The sequence below is a fragment of the Zootermopsis nevadensis genome, unplaced genomic scaffold, assembly GCF_977971745.1.
Source record: "Zootermopsis nevadensis isolate Lab colony 2312 unplaced genomic scaffold, Znev_1.0 Znev_ptg000029l, whole genome shotgun sequence".
NCBI classification, from domain to species: Eukaryota; Metazoa; Arthropoda; class Insecta; order Blattodea; family Termopsidae; genus Zootermopsis; species Zootermopsis nevadensis.
In genome coordinates, this window is record NW_028259161.1 from 3,972,947 (window position 1) to 4,000,508 (window position 27,562).

Below are 27,562 nucleotides of genomic sequence, written 5' to 3' on the forward strand. Positions count from 1 at the left end.
CCCAACTCCCAACCCTCCACTCCTCTATTTAACAAACACCCAGACAGCTTACCATCTACTTTTTGTTTGAGAAAATGGCAACTCAGAACAGAGAGACCTGACGACCTCAACAGTGATCTCCTGTTATGTAAAGTAACCAGCACAATGATTCACATCCATAATAAATTAATAGTTAAACTGCTGGTCAAAATGACATGCTTTTATGGCAAGATGTGTTTTAATATCATCCTCCCATCGAAGTCCAGGTCTACGAACTTGGTACAAAGTAAAGTGTTGTAGTGTATTCTCAGGATCAATTAGTTTATCAAATTTCTAAAAAAAAAACTCCTTTGTTAAAAATATTAGGGTGCAGGAATATTTGGTCTTACAAGATATCTTCTCCCTACAACACATGAGGAGAAAGTAATTCGTTCCTTTTTTCACTGGGTTGATTCTGTGGCACAATTCTGCGAACTCTTCTCACAAATCTCCTTTCAAATTTAATAAATCCTTTTGAGCTACCAGCCGTGTAAGGTGGCTTAATGTAGAAAACACCAACGTTTCGAGATCCACCTTCGTCCTCGTCCTCAGGGTACACACAGTACGCTTTAACGCAGCCACTGTGTAAATATTGGCGCTGTGTTCTTGCAGACAATGCCTTACATGTTCGTCTATCGTTTAATGTGATCCCATATGTTGCCTTCATAGATCGGATCGCTGGCACGTCTAGCAGGAAATGAGGGCATTCATTCACCTCCTCGTGGGTCGTAAATTCGTTGGTTGAGGCTGTTAGATGGCCGCTTGCACCATTAGTTAACGTTGTCCTACAGACACTGAAGTCTTATTAACGTAAAGTTCAGTTTATTAAGCCTACACGTTGTTCGTGACAAGCCATAGGCTTTTTCATTAATTTTGTTGCGACGGAAAGGAAAATAGACCCAGATAACAATAAATACTTCTCTTTGTTTTTAAGGTGTAGCTAACGAATTCCAATCTAGATTCCGTCTTAAGAAGCCATTAGTCACTCAGGTAGTCAAGAAACTCCGCTTCTTTTATGGATCCCAGAAGATTAGTTACCATGACGGAAAGAGCCCGGCTCGTACTTTGTCCAGAGCTAGATGAATCTTCAAAAATATTGCGGGAGGCATGACTTATGAGATATAAGGTTCTCATAGTGGCGAATATGAAGGTGACTGTCGTCTCGGATGTTGCACTGTGTAGTGTAGTAGAAATCAGCCTACATTTCAGAGGTAGTTATTGCCTGTATCATCAGGGTAATGATCATAGACCTGTTCATTAGTGTACTAGACACCTATGAAACGTCGATCAGTTTCTGCCACACTAAATTGTGTTTCATCCCAGACGACAGCCATCATCTAGGTATGACCCTATCGCTGTTTTGAAAGTATTCCTCGAAACAAATCCTGACTTACTAAATGGTACAAACTGGAAATGGAATTTTGATTTCGGGTTTAAACTGTGTGACTTGCGACATAAACAGACAGATGAAAAGAAAAGAATTATTGGCAGTGAATCTTGTCTCTTTGCGGATGAAGGGATATAAGCTAAAGTAAACTCTGGAACTGTGTGAAATGTCTTTCCATTCTCTATTAACATCCAGCGAGACTTACCGTGAATCCCCTGTGGAGATCTGAAAACTACTTGCCTCCGAAAGCAACTTTTTCCTGTTTCCTGAGGGGTAATATACGAGGCCCATTCCTATTATAAGAATGATTTAAGCAGCTAATCTAAAATAACGTTTATTAACGATAAAATTATATTCTCTGCTAACAGTTCAGATTGAAACATAACACAAAAGTAAGATCAGTGTATATTCCTGTGAAATTGCGTCTCCCTTTATGATCTCTGCTGTAAGATATGCCAACATAGTAAAATGACTGAAACATGTTTTGTGTTTTTCATAATTCAATAAAACATGTAATGCTTGTTTTATTAACATGCTGATCTTTTGCGCGTGTTGGTTAGAACCATTATGAAGTTTGATAGAGATTGTTTCCAGTGTTGCCATCTCAGGCTTTGTCTCTATGAAAAACTTTATTGGTCAATAAACGAGAAGCGAGCCTAGCTGTTTAGAATAACTGGTTGTTTTATGACCATAAGAAAGACCTCGGGCTTTCTGGGTGTGGAAATTGCCACCATTCTAGAAGCAGAGACCTAGGAAGGCTGATATTTTCAAGGGAGATGCCTTCTTGTTGTAAATCCCCAAAGATCTTTCATTCCTCTTTTCCCTTTTACAAGCAGACATAAACATCTCGGCAACCCGAAGGACCCAAAACTGAATGTGTGTTTTATGAGATTGTGTGTGTAATGTGTCTTGTATGAAAGGGAATCCGGGACAAATCATGTAATTGTTAAGAGCTTACTAAATAGTCGGAGCTGCGGAACTTAAAACCTTTTAATAAAACTAAACCAATCACTTGCCATTAAGGAATGCTATTTAACACAAGCCAGGATGAGGGAAGAAGGAATGTTAAGAAACTCATAGAAAGTATGTCGATGTTGGTCTTCTGCGTTGTAACGTGTGTGACAGCGTTTCGGAGTAAATCAGGATTTGAGATTCTCATGGCGGTGTGTAGGAAGATGGCTGTATTCTGGGTTGTAACTCCATGTAATCTGGTAGAAGTCTACCGACGTTTCAGAGGTCCTTGCTGCCCCCATCACCAGGGCGATGAATCATCGCAGGCATAGAAACAGTATTATTCATCGTCCTGGTGACATTTATCTTCCACCTTAGGCGTCACCGTAGTCTCGTCTTCATTTCTTGCTACTTAAGTCGCCGCCATCAGAACTTTGTTAGTATTTTTCAGGTTAGCACGAACGACGCACTCGTTCAGTCAAGAATGAAGAACATTGGCTGTTGGGAGTAGATGCTCACACCAACGACTAGACACCCCAAATGACCTCTGCCCTTCGGGTTCTCGACTAAAATGTTTCGCCCTGTGAGTAACACACGATACCCCAGAACCACACAAAATCACGCATAATTGGTTTTGAGGAGAAAACGGGATGGTATTAGTCTAAATAAATTTCTGTCATCTTGGATACTGCTAAAAAAAATAGGCCAAAGAACGCTGTAGCACGTGTATTAATTCAGTTCGGTAAAATTCTTCTTATATCACTGATTTCGTCAGCATTTGTTGTGATTGCCTCTTAGATGGTTTTTGCTTGCATGTTTCTGTTTGTAGCCGGTGACCGTACGATGCAGAAGGGGTCAGTCATGGTGCTTGACCTCACGTCGTTCTAATGCACTTCACTGAGCCATGACCTGGTCACTGGGCTCAATTCATCCTACTGGAATCTTCATTCTAATTGCACATTGCATGTTTACGGACAAGCCCCAATGACCCTACACCCTGTTCCCGTAAATGTTTTCCTTCCATTGTCTATTTATCTTTCTTTCCCTTCTACCTGTCATTATTTGTCTTTCGGTTTGTCTCTTCATCTAGACCCCTTCTTTTCTCTTTATCTCTGTTGATCGAACGTCGCTTCTGTTCTTTAGCCAATTTATTTCTTTCTCTCGTTTCATTCTTTTTCTTGCTTCTCTTTCTGTTTTCTCCGTCTTCTTTCTTTGTTTCCTTATGTACTTATTCCTACAGCTTAATGTTTCAATGCCCCCTTTCCAAACACGTTTTAAAATGTTCATTTACAGTCTAATAATTAAGACATGGACTCCATAAACAACAAAGCCGAATATTCTCAATTAAAATTGTGCACGATGGCATATGAAGTAAATTGTTGAAAGTCTCTCGTCCTTTCAGGTCTGTGTATAAAGGAAATGAAAATATTCGTAATCTACTTACCTAGTGAAACCTCTGTAAAGAAAAAATAATATTCAGCACATACTAATTATTCTCTGAAAGGAAGTTAAAACAAGAATAAAGACGAAGATGACTGTCTTCTGGGCTGTTGCGCCGTGTAATCTGGTAGAAGTTTACACGGCATAACAACCCAGAAGACAGCCATCTTCAGACTCACTGCCGTGAAAACCTCAAATGCTACAAGAACAAAGCCGATACTTTTAAATTAGGGACTTTTCTAGCTCTAGTGAAACACGTTTAAGAAATATATTATATTTGGCATGATGCAGTCATCTGTGACTGAGCCTAGATTCTATCATATTTTCTAAAACCTGCTGAGAAACAATCCCTTATGCTTAGTTCAGACTAGTTGAGATTATCTCAGGCACCACGCCTCATAGCTAAGCTACCAAAATTTATAGGTAAATCCCTATCGGACACGTCTTTTTAGGTGTTTGTTTACGCGCTAGCTTGATCGGAAAACTGTTTATCGGTCTGCCTGTCGTGTTTTTCAAAAATGGGACTGGAGGCCAACTGTTAGAACCCATTGTTGCGATCACTGGGATAGAAGGGTTGCAATTGTTCAACAATGGGACCTTTGACCACAGTGCAAGAACGACGTACTGTCATTGTCGGAAGGTATTGTCGAGTAAAAATTACCTCGGGTCGCACTATTGAATTAAGGATCTGCGTTATTTGGCGTTGAACAGTGTACTCGAAAGAGTACACTGTTTCAATCTTATATCATCCAAGAGCTCACCAGAAATATTGCCCTTGCATCAAATGTGTTTAAATATTTGTAAGTGCATGTTCTCCACTCGTTGCTCTATCATTTAGTTAGTGTAACTGTGCGTCATTCCGTGGTTCAGCTGTTCGCAGTAAATTATCAAGCACTGCGTAACACCCCACTCATTCCCAATCGTTCTATGAATACTGATTTTTTGCTGCCTGGTAAATGGGTGAACAGTATGTGGAGAGTTTTCCAATTAATTTAAAAGCAATTGTGCCAAGCTCATCAGAACCACTGTCCCCCTCTGTCCTCTCTTTCCTGCATCAATTCAGAGAGGGATGGGGGTCTTCAGAGTGGGGAGAATGAGGACATATAAAGACACGCTTTTATTTCCTTTTACAATAATTGTAAAAGCGAATATCAAATGCTGGAGTGTTTTCAAATGAGGTAGCTGTAACTGATGACAGCTTAAGGGTGAATTCAATTCAATTAACAAGACTAAAGAATATTAGTCACAATTTTTCGTTAAACTGTTATAACATTTTGTCCGAGAATAAAGTAATCGGGGAGGGTGCAGAAGACGCCGTTCTCCTTATTTTGATATCCATCCCTGTATAGGACTACATGAAAGAAAATTACGAAGTGTGTTAGAGCACGCGGTCTCCCGATCAACACCGAAACCACGAACCTCCATATTGGTCGAATGAACCATTTATAGAGAGGAGACATAGACTTGCAAACGTGCTAAGTATTATTCCCAGTGTAAACAGCGATAATTCTCTGAAAGCATTAAGCAATTGATCTTTATACTAAAAGCCCGCTGTGTTTTCTTTGAGGGAGGACTTGAATTTTATGTATTATTTAGATGAGCTTAGTGCTTTAAACGGTTAAGACGTTCCGTAGGACCATTCTATACCTTGGAAACCCTGAAAATATGTCCCTAAAGTCAGAATAGTTGAAGGAAAGAGAGAATGAGATTGTGATAATAGGCTTTAATTCGATGTTATCTTACGAGGAATTAGTGTAGAAGATTTACGTACTTAGCTTAGCTTAGCTTTCTTGAATGCAAGTGTAGGAAGCTATGGTATGGGCATTCCTGTACTCTTCGGCTTACGAAAATAAAGGTTTGGACCTAATGTTATTTGAAGAACGACATTCTCAAGCAGAAAATCCTGACCAGGATTCTGCTTAAGACCCCTTCCTCCTAGTTTATGCCGGAATCATTGTCCTGGAAGAATTCAGTGAGTTTTCCCAAAACGACATCTACTCGGCATTCTCGGGGATTAGAGTAAAGAGAAGAAAAACAATAGAACGTCTAGAACAGCACCGTGATCGGATATTAATGGCTGGGTAACGTTCTCGGCCTTTCTGATTCGACATGGAAACACCGTATGTCGTGGTAAGTTTGTTAGTTTCAGTATCATGAATCATGTCCCTCGCGTTTTATTATCATTGATATAGTAAAAATATTATACCACCCCTCTTTTGTTACTTGGTGAAGGTGTATTTTAAAAGAACTGATCAAAATTGTGGGAAATACTGCTATGCATAGCTTTCCAACACCTGTCTAGGATTTCTCAAACTCTTCTCAAGGACTTCTACAGAACATCTACATGACTCTTGAAACACTTCACTAAGACTTCTCCAGAATTTTTCCAGGATATATACACGTCCGCCAGATAAGACAGGAATTATGGATGATTCTTAATTGATTTGTACTTGGTAAATTCAACAAAAAATGTGACAAGATCAAGATAAAATTTTTACAGGGTGTATCTATGTTTAACGTTATCACAGGCCCATTTCTGTAATGATCCCAAGAATTACACTGTCATATAATTACATATTTGTTTGATGAAGTAAACAGAGTCATCGCTTTGGATTTGAGTTACTCTAATGTCTGCCTCATTCGCCTTTGTCGCTTCAAAGCAGAAGCAAGGTTCTGCTTAACACCATTTCGAAGTCAGGGCTTTGCCCACCCATGCACACATCACAGGACCAACAAACAGCAGACCAACTCAGTTTGCCAAGAGTTCGAGGAGAGCGAGGGAGGCTTTACTGCACACAGAACATTAAAACTTCAACCAGAAGATATCCCAAATCCTGGAATATTTGTCGGGGATGAATAAAATCAGGGCCCACTGTCAGACTTTCTTTGCTTATTTTTATACAGATCACACCAAAGTCTGCACCAAAAATGTTCCTGTTGTAAAAATTTACATTCGTACCTTTGTTTCTATTTGTAAAGATCACTTCAAAGCCTGCGTTGATACAGTCGGCATATCGTCTGGCGAAGCTCTTTGTAGGCGAAATAAAGAAAGGAAAAAGGAAGAAAGAGGAGAAAATTAGAAGGAAAGAAACTTCTGAAGTTCGTGCGACTACCATGTTGATATTGTTGTAAAGACCAAACAACACGCGGAGTTCTGCAGTGGATTGATGGATGGGTGGATGGATGATTGGGTAGATAAATAGATAGACAGGTACAGCAGTTAGTCAGCTAACAGACCAGTTAGTTTCTTTCGCACTGCCAGGTAGTCATCTGAAAGCACACGCGTAAAGTGAGGATGTTGTATCCGCGAGCCGTGCATGGTATATCGGGTTCATTAATCAGACTCTTAGCCTGCTGTGACACACTGTCGAAGTGAAAAGTTCCGCCTAAAAATTATCTCTCGAGGCAGCTAATTAATCGGTTAGCAACGTAACAGTTATAGAGGGAATTTAATCCGTTGGCTTTCTGCCTGTTTAGTTAGCACATTGATAATCTAACCGTCGCACTGAACACACGTTGTGCTGTGTCGTATGTTCAGCACAGTGGAATCCTGTTCAAAATGCGTGGTCCTGTTGCCCTGTAGTGGTTTCGTAAATGAACAAATTGAATACGAGGGAAGTTCGAGCGGTGGTCGGCATCTCCTTATCTCGTTCAATGGGTGTCCGAACCTCAAGACACACACGTAGTCGGCTCCCATGTCTCTCATCATGCACAAGTACGAAATATAAACTTCAATCTCTGTGTGCTGTTTCTGTGATTAAAGGCAAAAATTAAACCCTCCTCTTTTTTCAGGCCAAAGCTTAATCTTTATCACCGTTTTTCAGTGATTTAGCATTTCTCACAATCCATACATTTGATGCAATTAAATACTTTTAGAATCTTCATCGTTATTCACGGTTAATGAACAGTCACTGATGAATCTTCTCTGAATCTGACAGATAAGCTCGGGAATGTAAATTGTGTTATTGCACGTAAATATAAATGTGTGCATATACAAAGTCCTAGTTATTTAAAAGTATATTGCTCTGAAGGTTGGACGTAAACAATGAACGCAGAAGTTTTAGACAGATAAATACCGAATACGTGAAAACAGAATGGGGTTCTTTTCGTTTTTTCTCTTTCTCCCAATATTTACATTTCAATCTCGAACCGGATCCAGTTTTCCTCTCAGTTCATGTTATTATTTCCTGGCAGGTGGCGCTTTTGATATCGTGTTTCCAGACCAAAAATCACGAATTAACAAAGTCCACAAATATAGACTTCTGAGCCAATACCAATCGTTTGTGGTTGAGGTTCAAGATACAGAACTGTGTGTGTTTGTTAAACTCGAAAGATACAAAGTGCGATCCAGTGACCCGGTTACATACACTTTCAGATTACAATATAGCTGTACCCTTTACGTCGTTCTTCTCAGGAAATTGAGATGGCTGTCTTATAGGTTGCTGTGCCATGTAGCCCGGTAAAAGTTTACCGACCCTTCAGAGGTGTTTGCTGCCTCCATCATCAGGACGTTGAATAAGCGTTGAGCTATTCCTCGCCATCTTCATACTAGGCGCCGTGAGAACCTGAAACATTAACCAGATTTATCCAGTACAGATCCTCACAAATTATTTCTGTACGGTCCACTTAATACCACTCTTCATTCAACGCCCAAGTCTTCTAAGTGATTCTTTTTATTTCAGGCGTTTCGATTGAAACTTTGTATGTCCCTCTCATTTTTCCGATGCATGCTGCATGCCTACGCCTTGTAACTCATTTGATTTTATTATCCTATAAGAATTATAGCGCCTCCTCTTCGTAATACTTCTGTGTCCAGAAGCTAAAGGAAATTTGTAGTTGAATTTTTCCTCACTCTTTACGGATTAGGCCCTCTACTTTTCAACTTAAGACATTTTTGTACTCAAGCTCTTGCTGTGTATATTTCAATGGTTCCAATCTTACAATGTTGCTACGGCTGTAAAAACACTACATAATATTTCAGTACGCATCCAACTTTTAAGAAGCTTTAGCATCACTCATGCTTCAGACGTTGTAGAATATTATGTTATAGATTTAAAACGCGAATAGGTTCTCAACTAATGACACGACGTTCATACCAAGTTGTATGAAATCAAATCAAATCAAATCAAGTCAAATAGTATCAAGGATACACACAAACGGACACATCAGCACATTTATTGCACGGTCAAGGACACGCGAACTGATAACTGCACACAGACACGAAATAACCCAAGAACTTAAGACATAAGGATACACTTATGTCCTGTAAATGGCATAAGTACATGAACGTGTATACATTAATATACACACGTGGGTTTTCATGGAAAGATGAAACAGTCCTTACAAAAGTAAAGTAAAATATTTGCTGGCTGAAAAAGCCTTCTAGCCCTACGGGAGGTACTTAAAAGAACACTCTTTGCTCAGTGATCGAAGAACGTTGGCTTGCAAACCTATTACCCCACTCTTGAGGAGCAACGGAGAAACGGATATGGAAATTCCTGTCTCTGCCTCGAGTCTACAAATGGCACGCAGAATGTCTACATACGGTACTAAAATAGCTTAAGGAAAAGTTGCAGTCAAAAGATGAAAGGAAAAAGACGTTACAGAACGCCGTGAAGCGTGACGTTTGTTAAAAAAGAGGAATCTTTGAGCTCTTACGGTCATTTTTGAAGCCACGTTATAGAATGTTGTTATAGTTCGGTTCCTGTTTTGTTAAACTCTTCTCGTGCTACAGTGAACGAATTTTCGGAACTTGAAGTTTGAATATGTAAGTTACTGTACCGTACTGAAACCTATTAGTCTGTTAAAATATCATCTCTTATTTGGAATCTCAATATGTTTGTTTTTCGATAACAACTGTCTTTGAAGCACCAATAGGATCCCAAAATTAATTAATAAATGGCTTTACTAAAATTCGCCATAACTTAAAACCACGTTTCCACCCAGGAATAGAAGAGCCGTTGACAGAACTTATAAAAAAAGATGTTCACAATTCTTTTTAACGTAGTATTTTATTTCCAGTGCGATTTTGCACGAAGAACATACCTCTACACATCGTATGAAATTGAAAATAAATTTAGATAACTATTTTGTATTGCATACATGCTTCAACACAGTCAGCATTATTGGAAACAAATAGTAGACCTAAATTAAATTTCAATCACGCTGTATCTTTAAAGTTCACATAAACTTTTGTCGCTGTTTCACTAAGGTTATACAGTTCATGAGAACGTTTTTATGAGCCGTCGCGCGGCGTACAAAATTCCTATCTGCACGAAAAATACGCTGTTGAAGAGAAAAGAAACACAAAATAAAAATATAAGAAAAAATATTCATTATTTGTTAATACCGTTCAGAAGTATACATCTAAACACAACTTTCTGTTCTCATGTTATTATGCTCTCGTTTAGTATGCTGCAAACACGGGTGCGTGGGCATTAATTTGTTTCATTGAGGCAATCCTCTCATTAGTACTCTGTAAATTCCAGGAATTCAGAAATTGGCGTGTAAATTACAGTACATTCCTACTTAAAGAGCATACAATACTTTTATTTCCCGTCGTTTACACAAGCTTATTGTTAAAATCATATAAAATTTCACATAAAATTGTTACATTTTAAAATTGACGACATGTTTCGATATACAATCTTATCATCGTCAGGTCTATCAAAATTAAAATTAAAATCTGGTGTATTTGTTGCTCTGCTTATATTGCTTTTGTTTTTACTCGTTTTTATTACATCTCCAGGCTTCTTCGATTTTATTTTTGGAGACGCGCCTGGGTGCCTATATCGGGTTGTGTATGAGGTGCGTGTCCGTTGTTATTGAATGGCAGACAGTGAGTTAAACCTTATTTGATGAGTGAACTGCTAACAAATAAAGATGTAAAAGACGTTAATACTGGCGCCTGTAACTGTGCGGGCCTATGTAAAAAGAGACGTGTTATACGAGGCTGGTCTACAAAGTAAGTTTCCCTGGGGCCGTTTATAGAAACAAAACACAATTTCATGGAAATATTTATTGCAACAGATACAGCAAGTGTCCAGCTATTTTTCAACATATTCGCCACCGGAATTGAGACATTTGTCATACCGTGGGACCAACTTTTGAATACCTGTGTCGTAGAAGTCTGCCGCCTGGGATTGGAACCACTGTGTGACAACCATCTCCGCCTCTCTGTCATTCTCAAAACGCTGACGCTGACCGGACAGGAATTTCTTGAGGTGTAGGAAAAGATGGAAATCACTGGGAGCGAGGTCCGGGCTGTAGGGTGAATGATTAAACACCTCCCAGCTGAACTCCTGCAGGAGACTTGCTGTCCGTCGAGCCGTGTGCGGCCTAGCGTTATCACTGACCGCACTTCACAGTCGGCGGGAGCTGGAATAAGAACCTCCATCTTCAACAGCTGCAACGATTCTACTGTGATAACGCGGGAAGTGCCGTTAGTGCATGCGCCATGCTACGTCATTGCTCTATCACGTACGCACAGTCGCTTCGCGCAATATAAGGTTTGCTAGCTGTGGGACGAGTGGGAAACTTACTTTTGGGACGCGCCTCGTAACATCGAGTTAACTCAGTGTAAATAATATTTAACAGTTGAAGTTGAAAGGGCTTGCTTTCGAAACAGCCTGGAACTTACGAAACTACATAAATCTGCACACATCAATTGAACCCATTCTAAGAGACCACTACCGTGGTTGAGCTTAGAACCGAAACGGTTATTAGGCGAGACTTCAAGTGTGGAGCAATAAGGAGCCGAGGGCTTCAGTGGACTAAGGGTTAAGTTGGTGCCTGGTCCGCATAATTACTGGATTTCATCGCCTCGTCCCGCTTGCTTCCTCCCCGATTGAATTCATGTGAGGCGACGGTGTAAGAGGAAACTGAGTGTGTTGCAGGGAGACCGTGTTAGGTTTATTATCACAGGACGTCTTACACGTATCCCATCTGCTCAATTAACAACTACAGATTTTGCAGAGTCGAATGAGATATGAGTACGATCATAATTGAGAAGTCTTAGAAATGTCCGAAAGAAAAATATGGGATATTCATCATCCATTCTACGTTATCTTGTTCTCTTGATACCTTTTAAGGAATCGGTTACTATGATGGGGATTCATCGCATTTCTTATGAATTTAAACTGTCTCGAAAAACAAAATTTAGAAATGTGTGTACCCCTAACCGAAATGCGCCTTCCCACTGCAGTTTAGGGGAACGTACATCGTCCATCGTTCATATGTGGTCTCACACGTTGGTCAGTTTCTAATGAGAACTAAGGAATCGGTTCCTTTGAATGAGACTTCGCTGTTTTATTAATCCCTTCAGACTAATGCCGACATCTCAAAGAAGGAGGATATCGCTTTGCTCAAAACTCTTCTTGGATCGTCTCTCTCTCTCTTATGGTAATTTCCATCTTTTCGACGCTGTAAGAAGTCTGTACTTGATAAACATCCTTAGCTATCTGGCTATCTGATATCAAAGATAATTCTGACTTGCTTGATGTTATTGTCTTTTGGTGGGAAGAATCGTACTATGAAATCTCAGGTTCTCAAGGCGGCGAGTTTGAAGATTGCTGTCGTATGAGATGTTGTGCTGTGTAGTCTGATGTATCGACAATTCATTGCACTGATGATACAGTCAGTAAGAACCTGTGAAACGTCGATAAAACCTTTACTAGGCTACACGGCCCAACATCCCAGAGGACAGTTACTTTCATAGTAAATTTTACTAGAATTATTCATTTTCTATATTAAGTTAAAACAAAATTGTTTTAAAATGCTAATGTGGGCTGGCTGGGAGGTAAGGGGAGTTTATTTGAAAAGTAATTTCAAATAGTTAAGAGGTGATGCATCCGAAGAACTTCTTGTTATGAGTACGAAACTAAATAATCGGTTTCTTTGATAATGAAACAGCGTTTTTTACTTTGGATCTGGGCTCCAATCCTCTGAGCACTGTTGTGAGATAGAAGTCGGCTTTTCTTATGGCCTAAAACATGGAACGAGGGAGGATTCTGACACACAAAAAGCGTCTCTAATATTCGGCAACACCTGAGCTTGCTAATGGCGGCTGCTACAAAGAGATCTGATGTATCTCAAGCGTGGTAGAGTGCTTAGCGTTCTCTGATGCATAATATTTATGCGACTGAACCGATCAGGACTGAACATAATTTAGCGGATGGGGAAATCTGATTACAGAAGCCACAAGCTGCCAGCTGAAAGGGTGAAGTGTTTACTTGTATGCATGCCTAGTACAACAGTGCATTACGCTATTTAATATCTGGCTACAAGTTGCTGCACTTCAGACATGTAGTGCTCTCCGCATTTCACTAATTAATCTGTCAGAACTTCAACCCCACGAGAATGAAATTAAGATGTTCGCGTTAATCTGTAGACAAATCCGAGACTTTAGAGCCTTCTAGGCTTCGCCCACTTACTTTGTGACAAGAACATTAATTACTAGTGTTTTAAAACAAATTGCTTTCTTTGGAAAGTATTTGACTAATGCAGGATAATATATAACGAGAAACTTCATTATTCATCTAGGTTACGTGTTATTGTTGCCGTTGTGAAATGCAGGGAGTTACAGCAGACCATGTATTTACCTGAATAATGACAGATTAACACGCTGAAGGTAGAGGTCGCTGTGAAGATCCTAGATGAGCGAGTTAGTCTACAAGAAACCACTCCCTTAGAAGCTACAAAATGTTTGGTTACCTTCTCGCATTTCTACGAACAATACGAATCTTATACACGATGCAGTTTTATCTGTGCTCACTTTGTGAAAGCTTTAATCATATTCTCGCACGGACGGATAGACATGACGAGGTTTCACTTCATTTTCAAGCCTCCCCTGAAAGGTAGGCATGCTCTTCAGCTCTTGTGTCACGTGGTACGAAGCAAAACTCGTTAAAAAGAAACAACGACAAAACACGATGAATGATGTGTACATGTCCCGTTAACAAGAACTGCGACTGTTAAAAAAAATGTAATTAAAATGCATTATTGTCCAGCTTTTTTTAATTTGTCATAAAATGCTATTATTGCGATTTGTGTTCCCTTCCCCCCTTCTAATCCTTCTTACTCGTATAATAGCGTTGTCCGCCATTATGACGTGGGTTTAGACAGCAACTGTTGTGGACGGATGTTCTCAGCATTATTAATCTGTGTAGTTGTGGGACTGATGCTGGATAGGGTTGGGTTAGGTTGCATTACATACCACAAAACAGATGGATATACACACGGCTCCCTGCTCTCTTATTGCGTTGAAATCTACAAGCATTTACTGTCAGCATCATGTGTCTATTGTTCTATCACGTCATGGAGAGAGAGAAAATAGTTCCTGCTCTGGGGATGGTATCACAATGAATAGGGCAGGCATGAAGTTAACTAGTAGAATACATTATCCCTCTCTTATTATTCCACAAACGAAGGAAACGGACGTGGGAAAATACGTTGATATATTTTGTATAAAGTTTCCAAATACTAAGTTTCTTATCGGGATATTTATTAGGTACTTAACTTGTTTCAAGATTGGAACTTCAGTGGCAGTAGACTAAAGTCTTTTTGTAAAATATTTGTAATGAAAATATGATCTGCACGTAAGCTAGACGCTTACTCAACTACATAGGTAACACGTCGTCGATTAAGAGAATGATTATGAATGACGTTGAAATTGCCGAGGCCTATTTTAAGATATTATTCCTGATGTTGCCTGGAGGTACCAAGTAAACCACATAAAATAACACTCGGATAGTTGATCTTCGGGGCCGAGGATCGAACCTTAGACAATAAAAAATTTAACATATGTGCTAGCCACTCAATTTATGCGCTGGTGTAAACCATAATCATTACATCATCAATTTATTCTTCATGAAGTCGGTATTTGAGCGAAATTGGTACGAAGCTGAACTAAGAAGAGCGCTGAATAGGTATAGCCTTATCACATGGGTGTTCATGTAGGATATTTTATGTTCTGTTTGTGGTTTTAATTCCGAAAGTGCATCCACTCTTTAGAATACCTACTACGTATTTTCCAAGCTCGTACATTAATTGGTGGCTTTTCTATTTTTTCTATGTTTCGCAATTTGTTGAGTGCAGCTGTGGGTATCTACTGCAGCCTTTTAACGTGTTCTGCACAATTTAAATAATAAGTAACGTGTAAAAAGTTTAATCCCAGCACATCTCTGAAAACAGTGATTTTTGTCTCTAGAGACATGAAGCATTCGTTTCCTGAAATTGGGTGTTGACCCTCGGGACGTGTTTCATTCTATTGTTGATGTAATTGTGTCTTAACCGGTGACTGAGCGGGCAGCTGCCTGAACTCAAATGCGAGTTAGTGACATTTTACCACAATGGGAATAATAATATTTTACAACCAGCCACTGTTTTCCTTGTTACTTTCCTTTTGGCGAAAGTAACAGCAATTGTTAAACATTAACACAGCTTTTGCACGGTGACTTACTGGATTTATAATATATTTTTTTTTTGTTATATGCCGACAGAATCTATCGACAAATGAAGTGACATGGTAATTGTAAGGTAGCTTGGTTATTACAGTAAACTGGCCCAAAATTAAAAGAAAACAGAGAGTTATTAAATACTCTTGTTATTACTGTAGTTAGAGCACAAAATTTCCTTAACAAAACAAATTGTTGTTTATGAGGTCCTGTGTTAAGTGGCCTTTGTATTGGGCCCTATTCTGAGTTTCGCTAGTATTAGGCCCTGTGTTGACTGACCCTGGAATCCACCCTGGTGTTGAGTGGTTCTTTTTGTTAGTTATACCTTCATGTCCCCTGTGTTTGGATGATTGAGGGCGAAAATTTAAAGAATTGGTAGCGTGCAGTAATCAAGTGTCATGGCATTCATCCCGCGTTTAGTTGATATTATTTAAAAGTTATTTTGATGAAATGGTTTAAAAGTTTCTCGCATGTTAACTTCAAGTGATCGGTGTTTAATAAGAGTGAATCAGTTTTTACATCGTAAAGCTAGCAGGTCACACTTGAACAGTGTTTAAAATGATAGCACTGGATCTCTGAAAGAAATGCTAACTGAACTACCATTCGCATTTGTTTTTAAGCGAAGAATTTGTCTTCCGCTATGCATTTGTTCAGTCCAGTTAAACAAATACGCCATGAATTGTTTGTGAAATTAGTTCAAATAACCATCCTGCTGTTACCATCGCAGCGTACCAACGACGCTAAATTGTTGCCATTTTGTTAAATAATTCAGTGATTGGAAGGTACACAACTCAATGTCTGTCGGATTTACTGCTGCGTGTTTCCATCACGTTTGTTCTATTCTATTTTTGTTTCCTATCCACGAATTGGAATGACGTGATTGGCTGGATTCCATGTCTCAGAGTCAACCGATACACAAATAAAATGTTTTGGAATTACATTTGGATGCAAATTGCGGCCACGCGCAATTCGAACTCATTGGACGTATTCCGTGACGTCATTTGCATTAACGTTGGAAAGAATTGCAACTCGTTTAGCTTTTCTAGTTCGAGCTAAATGAATTTTTGTAAAAATATTTTCTGTATAGGGAAATTGTTTTGCTCGTAACCTATATTGAAATATGCTAGCTTAGGACACCCATTCGTTCAACAGAAACAAGACTTTACATACAAGCACGCTGACAAATGCAGATAAGGAGAACAAACGATGAAGATCCATATAAAGTTTTGTTCGTTTTATTTTTCTTATTTAATTAATTTATAATAAATAATTTAGAGCAGGATAACCACAAATTCATTTTCGGAAGGAAATACGCTCAAACTCCGTCGAATTCTGTCTTCATAGCATAATTTTATGATTTTTTTATAAGTCATTTAAGTAATATGAAAGAGAATTCCTTTAAATATGTCATCACCCCACGTGCCTCCCTCCTCATTAATCCTAATATCTTTCAGTGTTTCACTGTACCCTACGCTACTTTTAGCAGGTGATAGAACGCTGTAAACCCAACAGCTACGAATAGGCCCCGTGCCTGCGCGTGTTCTCTGCTTGAGTCTAGATGAAATTCTTTTCTGGCTCGTTGTTGTATGTCGTAACTCTTCATTTGGAATATCCTGGGGCTCTATTAATAAGAACCCTGGAAAAGCAAGCAAGAGTCCCTCAACTGTACATAAATTTATTAAGACTTGACAGCTTAATACGACCACGCTCGGACACAAAACTTGGCCAAGGTGTTAAAAAGAAAACATAAAGTTTTGCCTTTCAGAACCTAAACTTTGATATGAGTTTTAACTTTGAAATCTTTGTTACTAAAAACGACACAGACCACCTACATGGAAGAAAAATATTAAAATGGATCATAGAGATAGGGTATAAGGATGTGGACTGGATTTAAGTGGCCCAGAATAAGTCCAGTTGCAGTCTGTTATGTTCGTGGTAATGAGTCCTGTTGGTAGGAAAGGGAATCCATTATGGGCGAAAACGTTCTTAAAACCCCTTTTATCAAAAACGTAAGAAAGAAGAGCCAATTTAGTGGATTGCTAGGCCAATTATATTTTGCTGTAATTGTTGTAGTTGAACGGACAAGGTTCTATTGTAAAAACTTTCAGGAATTTATTGAAATTTAATTTTTTGAATAATAATATATTATTTCACGAAATAACAACCAAAATTCTGTGTTGATTTCTTGTCAAGCCCATCCGCTCGCAATACGTCACATTCTTTCATAACTAGACAAAACGAGTGGCATAATTGTTATACTGGAGAAAAGGAGGCTAATAACAGTTTTAAGGAAATCCAAAAATGAAGCCCTAAATACACTACTGGTTCCGTGTCACCGACAGTTCGATGAACTGCGCCTTCCAGCCGAGAGCGTCTGCATGAGGAACGGTCTCTAGTTACAGGATCAATTTCCGCACCGATCTTTCTTTCAAAGGACTTAGAAACTTGCAGCAAGTTGTTCCATGCCTGCCACACGTCACTTTTAGATTGATGGAGTAGCTGAGGGAATTCAGTAATGCGGAAAATTGTACAGCTCCAGCAAAGTCGGTACCTCTTTACACAGCTGTCCACTTGCAGTCCAGAGTGAAGTATCTAGATCTAACGTGCAACAAATTTTTATTTTTATAGAAGAGAAGATTTATTATAGTTGTTTTAACAAGGCTGTAGAATATTATAGAAGGTTTTTTTCGTATTTGTATGAATATACGTGGATTTAATTTTATTTGTCAGTGATTTCTCCTAAAACAACGCGTTGTTATAAAAGACGTCACCTGAAATTTCTTCGACATCAAAGCAAACGCAGATGTCCCTAATCGATACTATACAGGTAGGCGTACGTTAAACGCAAATATGCGTGACCATTAATTTACATGTTATACTATGAAAGCAACTCTGACGGATCGATAAGTTTCAAAGTCTCTCTCAAATGTGAAAGTCCACTAAACCAAATTGTAATTAAAGTTTTGTACACAGTTCCTAATTACTACCTCTAACTTTCAATTGGCATCACGACCACTACCATCATTATTAATTATTCATTTCCGTCTGTTACGATTTCAGATTGTGATTCATTTGGCTATAAACTAACTAATCCTATGGAGTGAAGTCCTTCTTGGGAAGCTGATAGTACGCTCAGCAAGTAAAGAAACCCTCAAACTTTATGGAATTTATAGTTCATTGCCATGTTCACAACAGCTCAAAACCGGTAGCTATCCCACATCCTTCAACCCTCTTTTTCTAAGATCCATTTTAATATTATCGTACCATCCACGCTTGTTTACCGAATGGTCTCTTACCTTCAGGCTTCCCAACCGAAATCTTGCTGGTGTTTAGTTCCATTATGCACACTACATACCCTGCCCATCTCATCCTCCTTGGTTTGGTCATCTTAAAAATATTTTGGCGACTTCTTTGTAGCTGCTTATCACACAGTTTTCTCCCTCTCTCCGTCACTTCATTCCTCATCCTGTTTCGAAACACCGCCAGCCTGCGACAATTTCTTAGCGTGAGAGACCAGGTTTCACACTCATACAAACCGAGGTAACATTGTTTTCCATATTTGAATTTTTGCGTTGACCGACGGGAAAACAAAATACTTCTGAATTATAAGGTAGCAAGTATTTCCCATTTGTCGTTTGTTCTTAATTTACTTTTGACAGGAATTGTGATTTTATAACTCCATTCCCAAATATCTGAAGTCTGCAACATTTTTAAAAATGGCGTATTCGCTAATTGTATACATGATTTGTCTTGTAGTGCGGAGACGAGACAAGAGACGTACTTTTCTGGGTTTTCTTGTAGACTAATGTCCATACTAGCATCTAATAGAGCTTCGGTGCTTTTCTTTGTGATATATTTTCGCCCAACAAATCAATATCACCATCATAAAACAGAAGCTGGTGTGTGCCTTTCAATTCCAGCTCCTCTTTGTTTGCATGGACCTTCCACGTTGCGTGTTGTAGCAATGTTGAAAGAACATATCCTTGTTCAGATCATTCTGAATAGGAAATTCATCCGACATATATTTATTTATGCGAACTTAGGTTAGAGTTTATTTAAGCACATTTTAATTATCCTAATTCTTTTTTTGTGAACCGAATTGATGAGAACGTTGCATAATACTTACCCCCTAACTAAATCACAGAATGCACGATATTTGTGTTAATGACCGCCACGTATACAGAATTCGAGACACTTCGCGGAATCTTTATTTCTTGGCATTGTGTTTGTTTCTTATCGTTTCTACACAGTACGAAAATACGGCCATGTGTCGCTGCTGGCATAACCATTGTTTAACGCTTATTATTACAATATGGCCATGCTAGTTACTGAAACTTCCAACTCTAGACGTCTTTGTTCTTTCCAGGAAGCTTGTCTTTACGTTGAGACATTTTAACACCTCACTGACTTTCTTGAAAGAAAATCACAGCCGTACGCTTTCATTGCCTCAAGTGTTTTGAGACATCGTCTTTCTAATGTGTTTTCTTTGGCGCGTTCTCTTGTTGCGGAAGAGGTTAAATTTGCGATATGTGGAGTGCGTGTCGTGTGATACCACTTTTTGCTGAGTGCCTGAGTGCTTCTAAATGAAACCGTGATACAAACATATTCAATAGTGGAACACAGTGTTTCTCAACGAGTGATTTCGCAGCTGTGAAAATTGAAGTGCATCCTTGTGACATTTCAAAATAAAATTTCCTCCAAAGAATTGTGACAGTAATTTATTTTCCGTGGAAAAACTAGTTCGGTGTGCATTGACTGTTACCTGAAGAGGTCTAGGCCTATACTCCATTCTGCGACTTCTGGCTATTTTGGTTTATATTTATATAATTTTTTTAATATCCTACTTTCAATGTTGAAAGTTTGTGACCCCCATTACAGGGTTTTCTTGCGAAGGTACCACTGTGGTTTCGCCTTGCCTTCCGTGGCCAGTCTTTATCCATCAGACTGGAAGATAAAGGACGCAAATTCTCGGACTGGTATTGTCGTGACCATGACATGAAGCTGACTGTTCAGTGACCTAAAACTTACGTAATTTCACTTAGATTTCCGCAGATCGGCAGAAATATGCTTTTAAAAAATGACCTAATGACCTTGAAAGTTTAAAAAGCCCCCCATACCGAAAACTCACGGACTGATATTATTGTAACTGTGGCATGGCTTTGACTTGTCTGCAACATCAACCGTAGAATGGCGAAAATGCTAGGAGAGAGATTAACCTTGATGGGTAATATATTACGCACCGTACTCAATTTGTTCAAAATAATAATAAAAAAATCACAAAATCCGAAATAAATTTAGGTTGGCCCTAAATCTTATTATTTCTGTTTTATTAGTGTTATTCATTAAATACCTGTTGTCCGCACTCGAGAATCGTTGTACTACGTACATGAATTGCTGTAGCATTACGTTTCTGGAGGAAATTCGCCCGTCCCGTGATCCCCAAGCCTGAAGAGAACTGATACCTGCTCATTAGAAAATTGTGCTTCAATTTTTTTTTTTACCCTGAAAGGCGCGACTGCATTGTATAATAACACTCCCTCCCACCGTTTCACTTGTTTTTTTCTCTCTCTTTAATATTAAATATGGCTACACTCTCCTCGCGTAACGCGCCACTGACTTTTCATGCTTCTACTCTCGTTAAAAAGGGTAAATTAATCCATGGAGCTTTCATCAACTAAGCTTTTACCGACTTCTCTGCCTTATTAAATTCACGCGCAAAACATTCTCTTTATGGTTTAGGACGAAGGGAACGAATGTGTTATAAGGGAAGGTTAGGTTTGGTTATGGGGGAGGGGCGGACGCCCAACTTCTTTATAACAAAACTTTCTCTTTGCCGCGTTCACCCTGATCATAGGGAGCCAACTAACAGTGAAGTCGTTACGCGCTTACTGCCCACTATCAGGTTCACTTTCATACATGATTAATTAGGAAAAGTAACTCAACCACCAGTAGCTTGAATGTTACAGACCTGCGAGACGTCACAGGTTACCTCAGTTCTTTCAAGTATCGATCTCGTTAGGTGATTAATGAATTCGTTTTTAACTATGCTGTTCCAACTTCATCATGGTATTAGTACAAAACATGACGCTACTGTGTAAGGTTGGAGCTGGAATACTAGCCACTAGGCTGTGATGTTTGTTGTATTTCTTCAAGGAGAACGGATTATGTTCAGCGAGGCATTTCATAGTGTCCCTGCGTTCCTCCAGGCAGTTACCAGGAAAAGTATTTTCATACACGTCGGATGTTAAAATTTATCCAACGTTTTGGCAAATGTTGCTGTTGCCACCTACCGCTTGCCCTATGTACGTAAGGCTTCTAAGATGCCCAACCATTACATATTCACCCTGAATACTGCAAAGTTCAATGTTTGCCGAAAAGCTAAATAATTTCTAACATTCGAAGCGCCTCATTCTCCAAAGCCGGTGTAGTACGAGTATAAGAACTGGTTTTTGTGACATACGAGCCTTGGCTTAGTTATGATTGTGCTGTGATGAGTATTCCATGTTACTACGAAATTAATTGGTTGACTGATTAATTTGGCTTGAAATAATTGGTCGGTTATTTACAGTGTTTATGGTAAATGATATATGTCACTTTCCATTTAGACGTGCTTTCATCATCAGAGATAATTTTAATTTGATGTATTGAGAATTGCTTTTCTACCAATCAAATAAAACAAACCAGTTATTTTTCTCCGTAATCTCCTCACTTCAGCTGACAAATCACGTGTGTGCGAAAACATTACACTGTCGCCATATGTGTGGAAATGAATGTAATATTCTGGGCACAGCTCCGGGCAGATATAACGTTGTGTGAAATTTTAGTTAAGCTGCAGGATTTGCAGCTCGGTGTCTGTACAGCGACTGGAACTATTTTATAATACATCTGGGCACACCTCCAAACAGATTAATGTAAGAATAGGAATTTAATTACAGATTTTACTCACAGCTTAATAGTATCGAAAGTATAGTGCCTATTTAATTGTCCAGATTTTGAATAAACTTGAAATATTTATTCTGAGTTAATTTCATTTACCGTTTTTTTGTAAATCGAATGTATAATAAGAAAAGTGCGGCTATTATAAACTACACAGCCGTCAGTTTTAGTAATAGTAACATCTTTGTAGACAGAAACGTTCAGTATTTTGTATTGCAATCACAGCTACTTTACGTTCTTTTATGTACTGCAAATAAAACTTCACAAAGAAAACCAGTCTTCGGTAGGTCGGGCCCAACCAACATTTCGAACTATGCAACTGATGTAATACTTTTCTTGATTTGTTTTTGCAGCATGCCCCAGTGACGGAAATTCATTACATATTTACCTACATTATTCACAGAAATAAAGTTTAACTTCAAATGTAATAACCAGTTTCCAAATATTTTTGCAAAATTTCGATTAAATTCGGGAGCACGTGAAACCAGAACATTTTACACAAATAACAGCAGTGTGCAGATACTGATAAACTGCACCAGACATACAAATTTCTGTAGCTTAATTTAAAGAGAAACGTATGTCACACTAAAATGAAATTTGCCAGCATGTTACCATAGTGGTAATACACATTACTCGCGTTCCGGAAGATGGTTTATTGAAGCGTACGCCTTCCGGCTTATCTCTGTGTATGTAGGTAGGTTTACTCAGTCCCTGAGCAAATTCATCGATCAGGTTAGTGTAGACGTGCTCTAACGTTATGGACTTGTATTCCGAATGCTCTCGCCATGAATCTCTTGCTGATTTTCGTAGTTTCCTTAACTTGCACCTGCGAATTCAAGGATAGTATTTTCTTACACGAACTCCTCCTTCTAAATCCTTGCCTACTCACCGTTAAACTTACTTGCATGCGGTAAACTGTACCACAACAATACGGAAGCGATCAATCATAATGTATGAGCCTATATTGTAACAGTGCATTCTTGTTTAAAGTTTGGACTCTGACCAGTCGGCACTCGATGTATTTCAGCTGACATGTTTTCCATTAATCGCGACATCAAAGCTGCAATGTATCCACAGCTGACGTCCGCTGAGTATTACATGAGTTTCAAACCTGAAGTACAGTTCTGTTCAAAATGTTAAACACTCGACTTGATACAGATCATGCCTAGTTAAGACTATTTTTGGAACAAAGCTATTAAATGTGTCAAAACCGTTGCCTTCAACATTATTTTCAAGTCATCATAACCAACTAACAAAATTCATGAAGATTGCTGTCTTCTGGGTTATTGCTGTTTAGTCTGGTAAACTACCAGACTAAACAGCAATAACCCAGAAGACAGCAATCAATCTTCAGACTCACATCTGTGAAAACCTCAAATCCTACAAAATTCATGAAGCAGAATTCTTCTAGACTACTGCTTATCTAGGCAAGTATGCGTCGCCTGTTTTAAAACACGAAGGTCTGTTACCGTGTTAACAAAAGCTCGACGCTGGTCCGTATCCTGATCTAGATCAATTCAGTGACCATCCCTCCCACACTATCATTAAGATTATTTTAAAATTATCATCTTCTCAACGTATGAGTTTCAATACGTATTTCCTTCAGGTCCTGTAATAAAAAATGTGTATACATTTCTCATCTCTCGCCCCTGTCACCCTCTTTGATTTGATCATTCTGAGAATATTTTCTCAGTTATCAAGCTTCTATTTACAATTGCTTCCAGCGTTTTATCACTCACGTCCTAATATTGTATCAGAATCTTGTTCTCAAAGACCCACAATCTGCGTTTTTTCTTAATTAAGAGTATCTTTCCCCCTTTTAGACAACAGCCGACAAGAGAAATTTTGTATGCTGAACAGTAGAAAACATTTTCCGAACTTGGTCTGCCTTTAATTTCTTCGTGATCGGTTTCTATTTCTTTTGAAAGTTGTTACATTTTCTAATAATTTATCAGCTACTATTTCTCATTTCACCATTCACAATAAAACTAATTTGGCACTCTAAATAACTAGGTAGCGTCGTTAAATAAACTAGGAAACAGCAACGCGAGATCCACCGCGATACAGAGCCTTCGTTGCTCAAATGATATTCACCCGTTGAACAAATTTCCTGTTTCACTGTGAACGCTCAAGATAGCATCTACCCACGTCCATATCATAAATACCACAAACGTATACACATTTCTTAAGAGGCTCGTGAAACTTGAACTGGCGGGTAAGTGTAGCTCGAAAAAGCCTGGCTTGCTGTTTGCTGGAAGCACGGCTGAGCGCTCCTATCGACTCTTAAGATTGAGTGGTTCCTGGGGCTACGAAAAGGAGGAGATGGGGGGGAAGGGCATTCATCAGTCTTCACCCGGAAGAAACGTTCGTCTACCCTTGATCGCTTTCGTATCACCTACTTTAAACAGCTCTTCTTGTGCTGTGCGGATTAATGAACAACTACGGCGATATCTGACTTCAAACAAATAATTTGATTATGCCAGTTGCTTACTTACATGTCTTGAGTCCCAGACTTGGAGTTGGTTAGAAGGGCGATTTGATAGTTACTTATTTTAATGTCGCCTTCATATTAATTGCAGTTTTTTCTAGTCTCTGTATTTCGTCTACTGCTTTATTTATCTTTCTTCATCATTCTTACTTCTTTTTGATCTCTTCTAGTGATAGGTCGTCTTTTCTCTGAATTGTCCTCTTAGCCTTTCATCTGTCTTTCCGAAATGTTATTCCTTGTTCTTCCTCTTACCTTCATCATTCGGGACTCACTCAGTACAGAGTGTAATGGTTGGATGTTTGATGGCCTATAGGGTAAGAGAAAGCATCTTTTGTATCAGTTGTATAACTGTTTATGAAGTGATGAGGAGATGCTGCTCCAGTAGTTGTGTTTTCTTCTCATAATTATTGTGTTCCTCGGTCTTCTATTTTTCACATTTACTTTATCCTCCCGAGTCTTGTCGCATTCTCCTTTTTAATGCCTCATTCTTAACATTTACTTTTTTCCTCTGCTTAAGCTATCAACCTTCTGTTCCCTCCTCTTTCTATTATTCTTTCCTCTTTATCCATATTTTCGTACTCTTGCTGCCTCATTCCCCTTCTCCGACTCCATCTTTCCTTGCACCTACTAATTTTACCCACTTTCTTATTTTATGTGTTACCCTGCTGAGTGTCCTTAAGGTGCGTCCACACTACTCCTGTTCCTACTCCGTCTCGTGTGCGTCCGTAAATGTGGACGGTTTCACGAGCCCCATCCCGATCAGCGCGATCAGTTGAAACCATGGGCCCGAGAGTTCGCTCGAGTGATGGTAGATTCGTGGACACACATGCACAGGGCAACGGTCACCCCGGGTCTCTGTACCACGAGTACGAATGTCTGGACGCACCTTAACAAATCTCCGGTCGGGACATTTAATCCGCGGACAGGCAGTCCTTCCGTAGTAGCTGAATAACTAATGAAGTCTGAATGCAAGGACCATGAGACAACAAGCTAGCAACTTCGTCTTGTGAGCTGTCGTGGGATTTTTACAGGTGTCTCACCAATGCCACCTCACGTCCAAGGTCCCGTTTTTCTCCAAGAACCGCCATCGTGGCTGGAGTTCTCCAACTCAACGGGTGCGATGCTCAGCTGTTCAGCTCATGGCACTCCGCCACCCGAGATTCGCTGGCAGGATTCCTCGGACAAGGAACTAGCCCACATTCCCCGCCTCAGGTCAGTACATCTGTCATTGTCTTGTGAACATCTTCAGTGAAAAATAACTATATTAAACGTGTTATTATGGTATTATATTAATATTTCCTCTTCACACACTTTATTTTAGTATGGTTTGTTTTAAAAGAAGCCCCGGTTAATAATTGGCGTCTTTGTTGACAAATGTGGGACTTCTAACAACTTTTCTTCTATCTCTGTTTCGTCACTAAGTAAATCTTAGACCCGTTTTAAGGCTGTCCCTCGTTGTGTTCTTCTTTCTTCTATAGATAGTTGTGAATAAAAGCATAAAAACTATATTTATAACGCAAAAAGTTTTTGATCAGTTTTCCGTCTATTGTTTCACACAACCGACCTGCAATTATTTCTGTTGTCTGACATATCGAGTATTTCATTAACCTTGAGAATGTTTGCCACACAATTTTTCGAGAAAATCTTTACCATTACTGGTAACTTCAATTATGAATTCACAGTTAAGTGTCAAGGAATTATTTAATTTTAATTTGAGTTTTATAGTTCTAGCAAAGTTAGTATATTTACGTAAATGAGTTTATTTGTCTAGTTGACTGTTTCCTGGGATGTTGCACTGTGTAGTCTGGTAAAAGTTTTCGACGTTTCGGAGGTGCTTACCCTAAATCTTACCTAGGTTATTTCTAGTATACTCAGTAAGAAAGGTAAAGAGATCAGATAAACTAGCGGCACGACGTATTAAATGAAATGCAATGTAAGAAAATTCAATTTCAACTTTTTTCCTTACAGTGTCTTTTCCCCGTTGTGTCTTTTCCTTAAAGGACCAATCAGCGTCTCGAAGAATGTTTCCTTCGCCGTATCTTCCGACTCCAGGCTCTATTCCTATGCCAACATCCATAAATAACTTGGTATAATAATATTATATATGATTTATATCTACACTTTGTGCTTTTATATGACTGGGAGGCCCAGTTCACTCCGCTTGTTGGATGGGATGGAAAGGGGAGACTTCGGGTAGACATACCGAGAGTCACAAGTTTTGCTGTAGCCCGCCTGATTCTGCTTTTCAGGGATGCACAAATTGACTCCTGCTATAATAATAATAATAATAATAATAATAATCCCAATAGTTATAGGAGCAACAGGAACTGTCTCCAGGTCCGTCAGAAAATATTTGGCCAACATCCCGGGTGAACACGACATCAGGGAACTTCATACATCATCCGAAAGACGCTTTCATAAAATAAAATTATATAATACATGTTGCACTTGCTAAAAACAATATGTATCCCGGAATAGCTGCTGCCCTATGTACCTTAGGGACAAGGTCTGTCTCGGGTACATGAAAGTACATACCCCATAAAGTGGTGAATAGATGGGATAATAATACGGTAATTCTAAAATATAATATTTCATTAATTTTAAGAGTGTAGGATCTGAGTTTTTCACAGCGGTGAGTCTAAAGATTGCTTTCTTCTGAGTTGTTGCACCGTGTAGTGTGAATATATACCAGACTACACGGCGCAATAACCCAGAAGACAGCAATCTTCAATTTTAAGTGTATTTTACAGAATCTGTTAAATCAGACCAGACCAGAATAATACGATGATTAGCCACAGGGACAATGTTTGGCCCCGTGTCATGACCATATATTCTGTAAAACGGTATGGAAAATGAAATACGAGAAACTGTACCACGTTTGAAAGTAGG

The 27,562-nt window shown here is 39.0% G+C and overlaps 1 protein-coding gene across 9 annotated transcripts in view; it reads left to right on the top strand.

Moving 5' to 3' along the window:
• The window catches only part of LOC110835771 (cell adhesion molecule Dscam1-like), a 312,906-nt gene that overhangs the window by 192,895 nt on the left and 92,449 nt on the right, over positions 1–27,562 (top strand). For all 9 annotated transcript variants that reach the window (XM_087358016.1, XM_087358019.1, XM_087358018.1 and 6 more), the window contains exon 4: positions 25,705–25,885. In XM_087358016.1, coding sequence (XP_087214142.1) covers positions 25,705–25,885 — 181 coding nt within the window. The remainder of the gene's footprint in view (positions 1–25,704; positions 25,886–27,562) is intronic.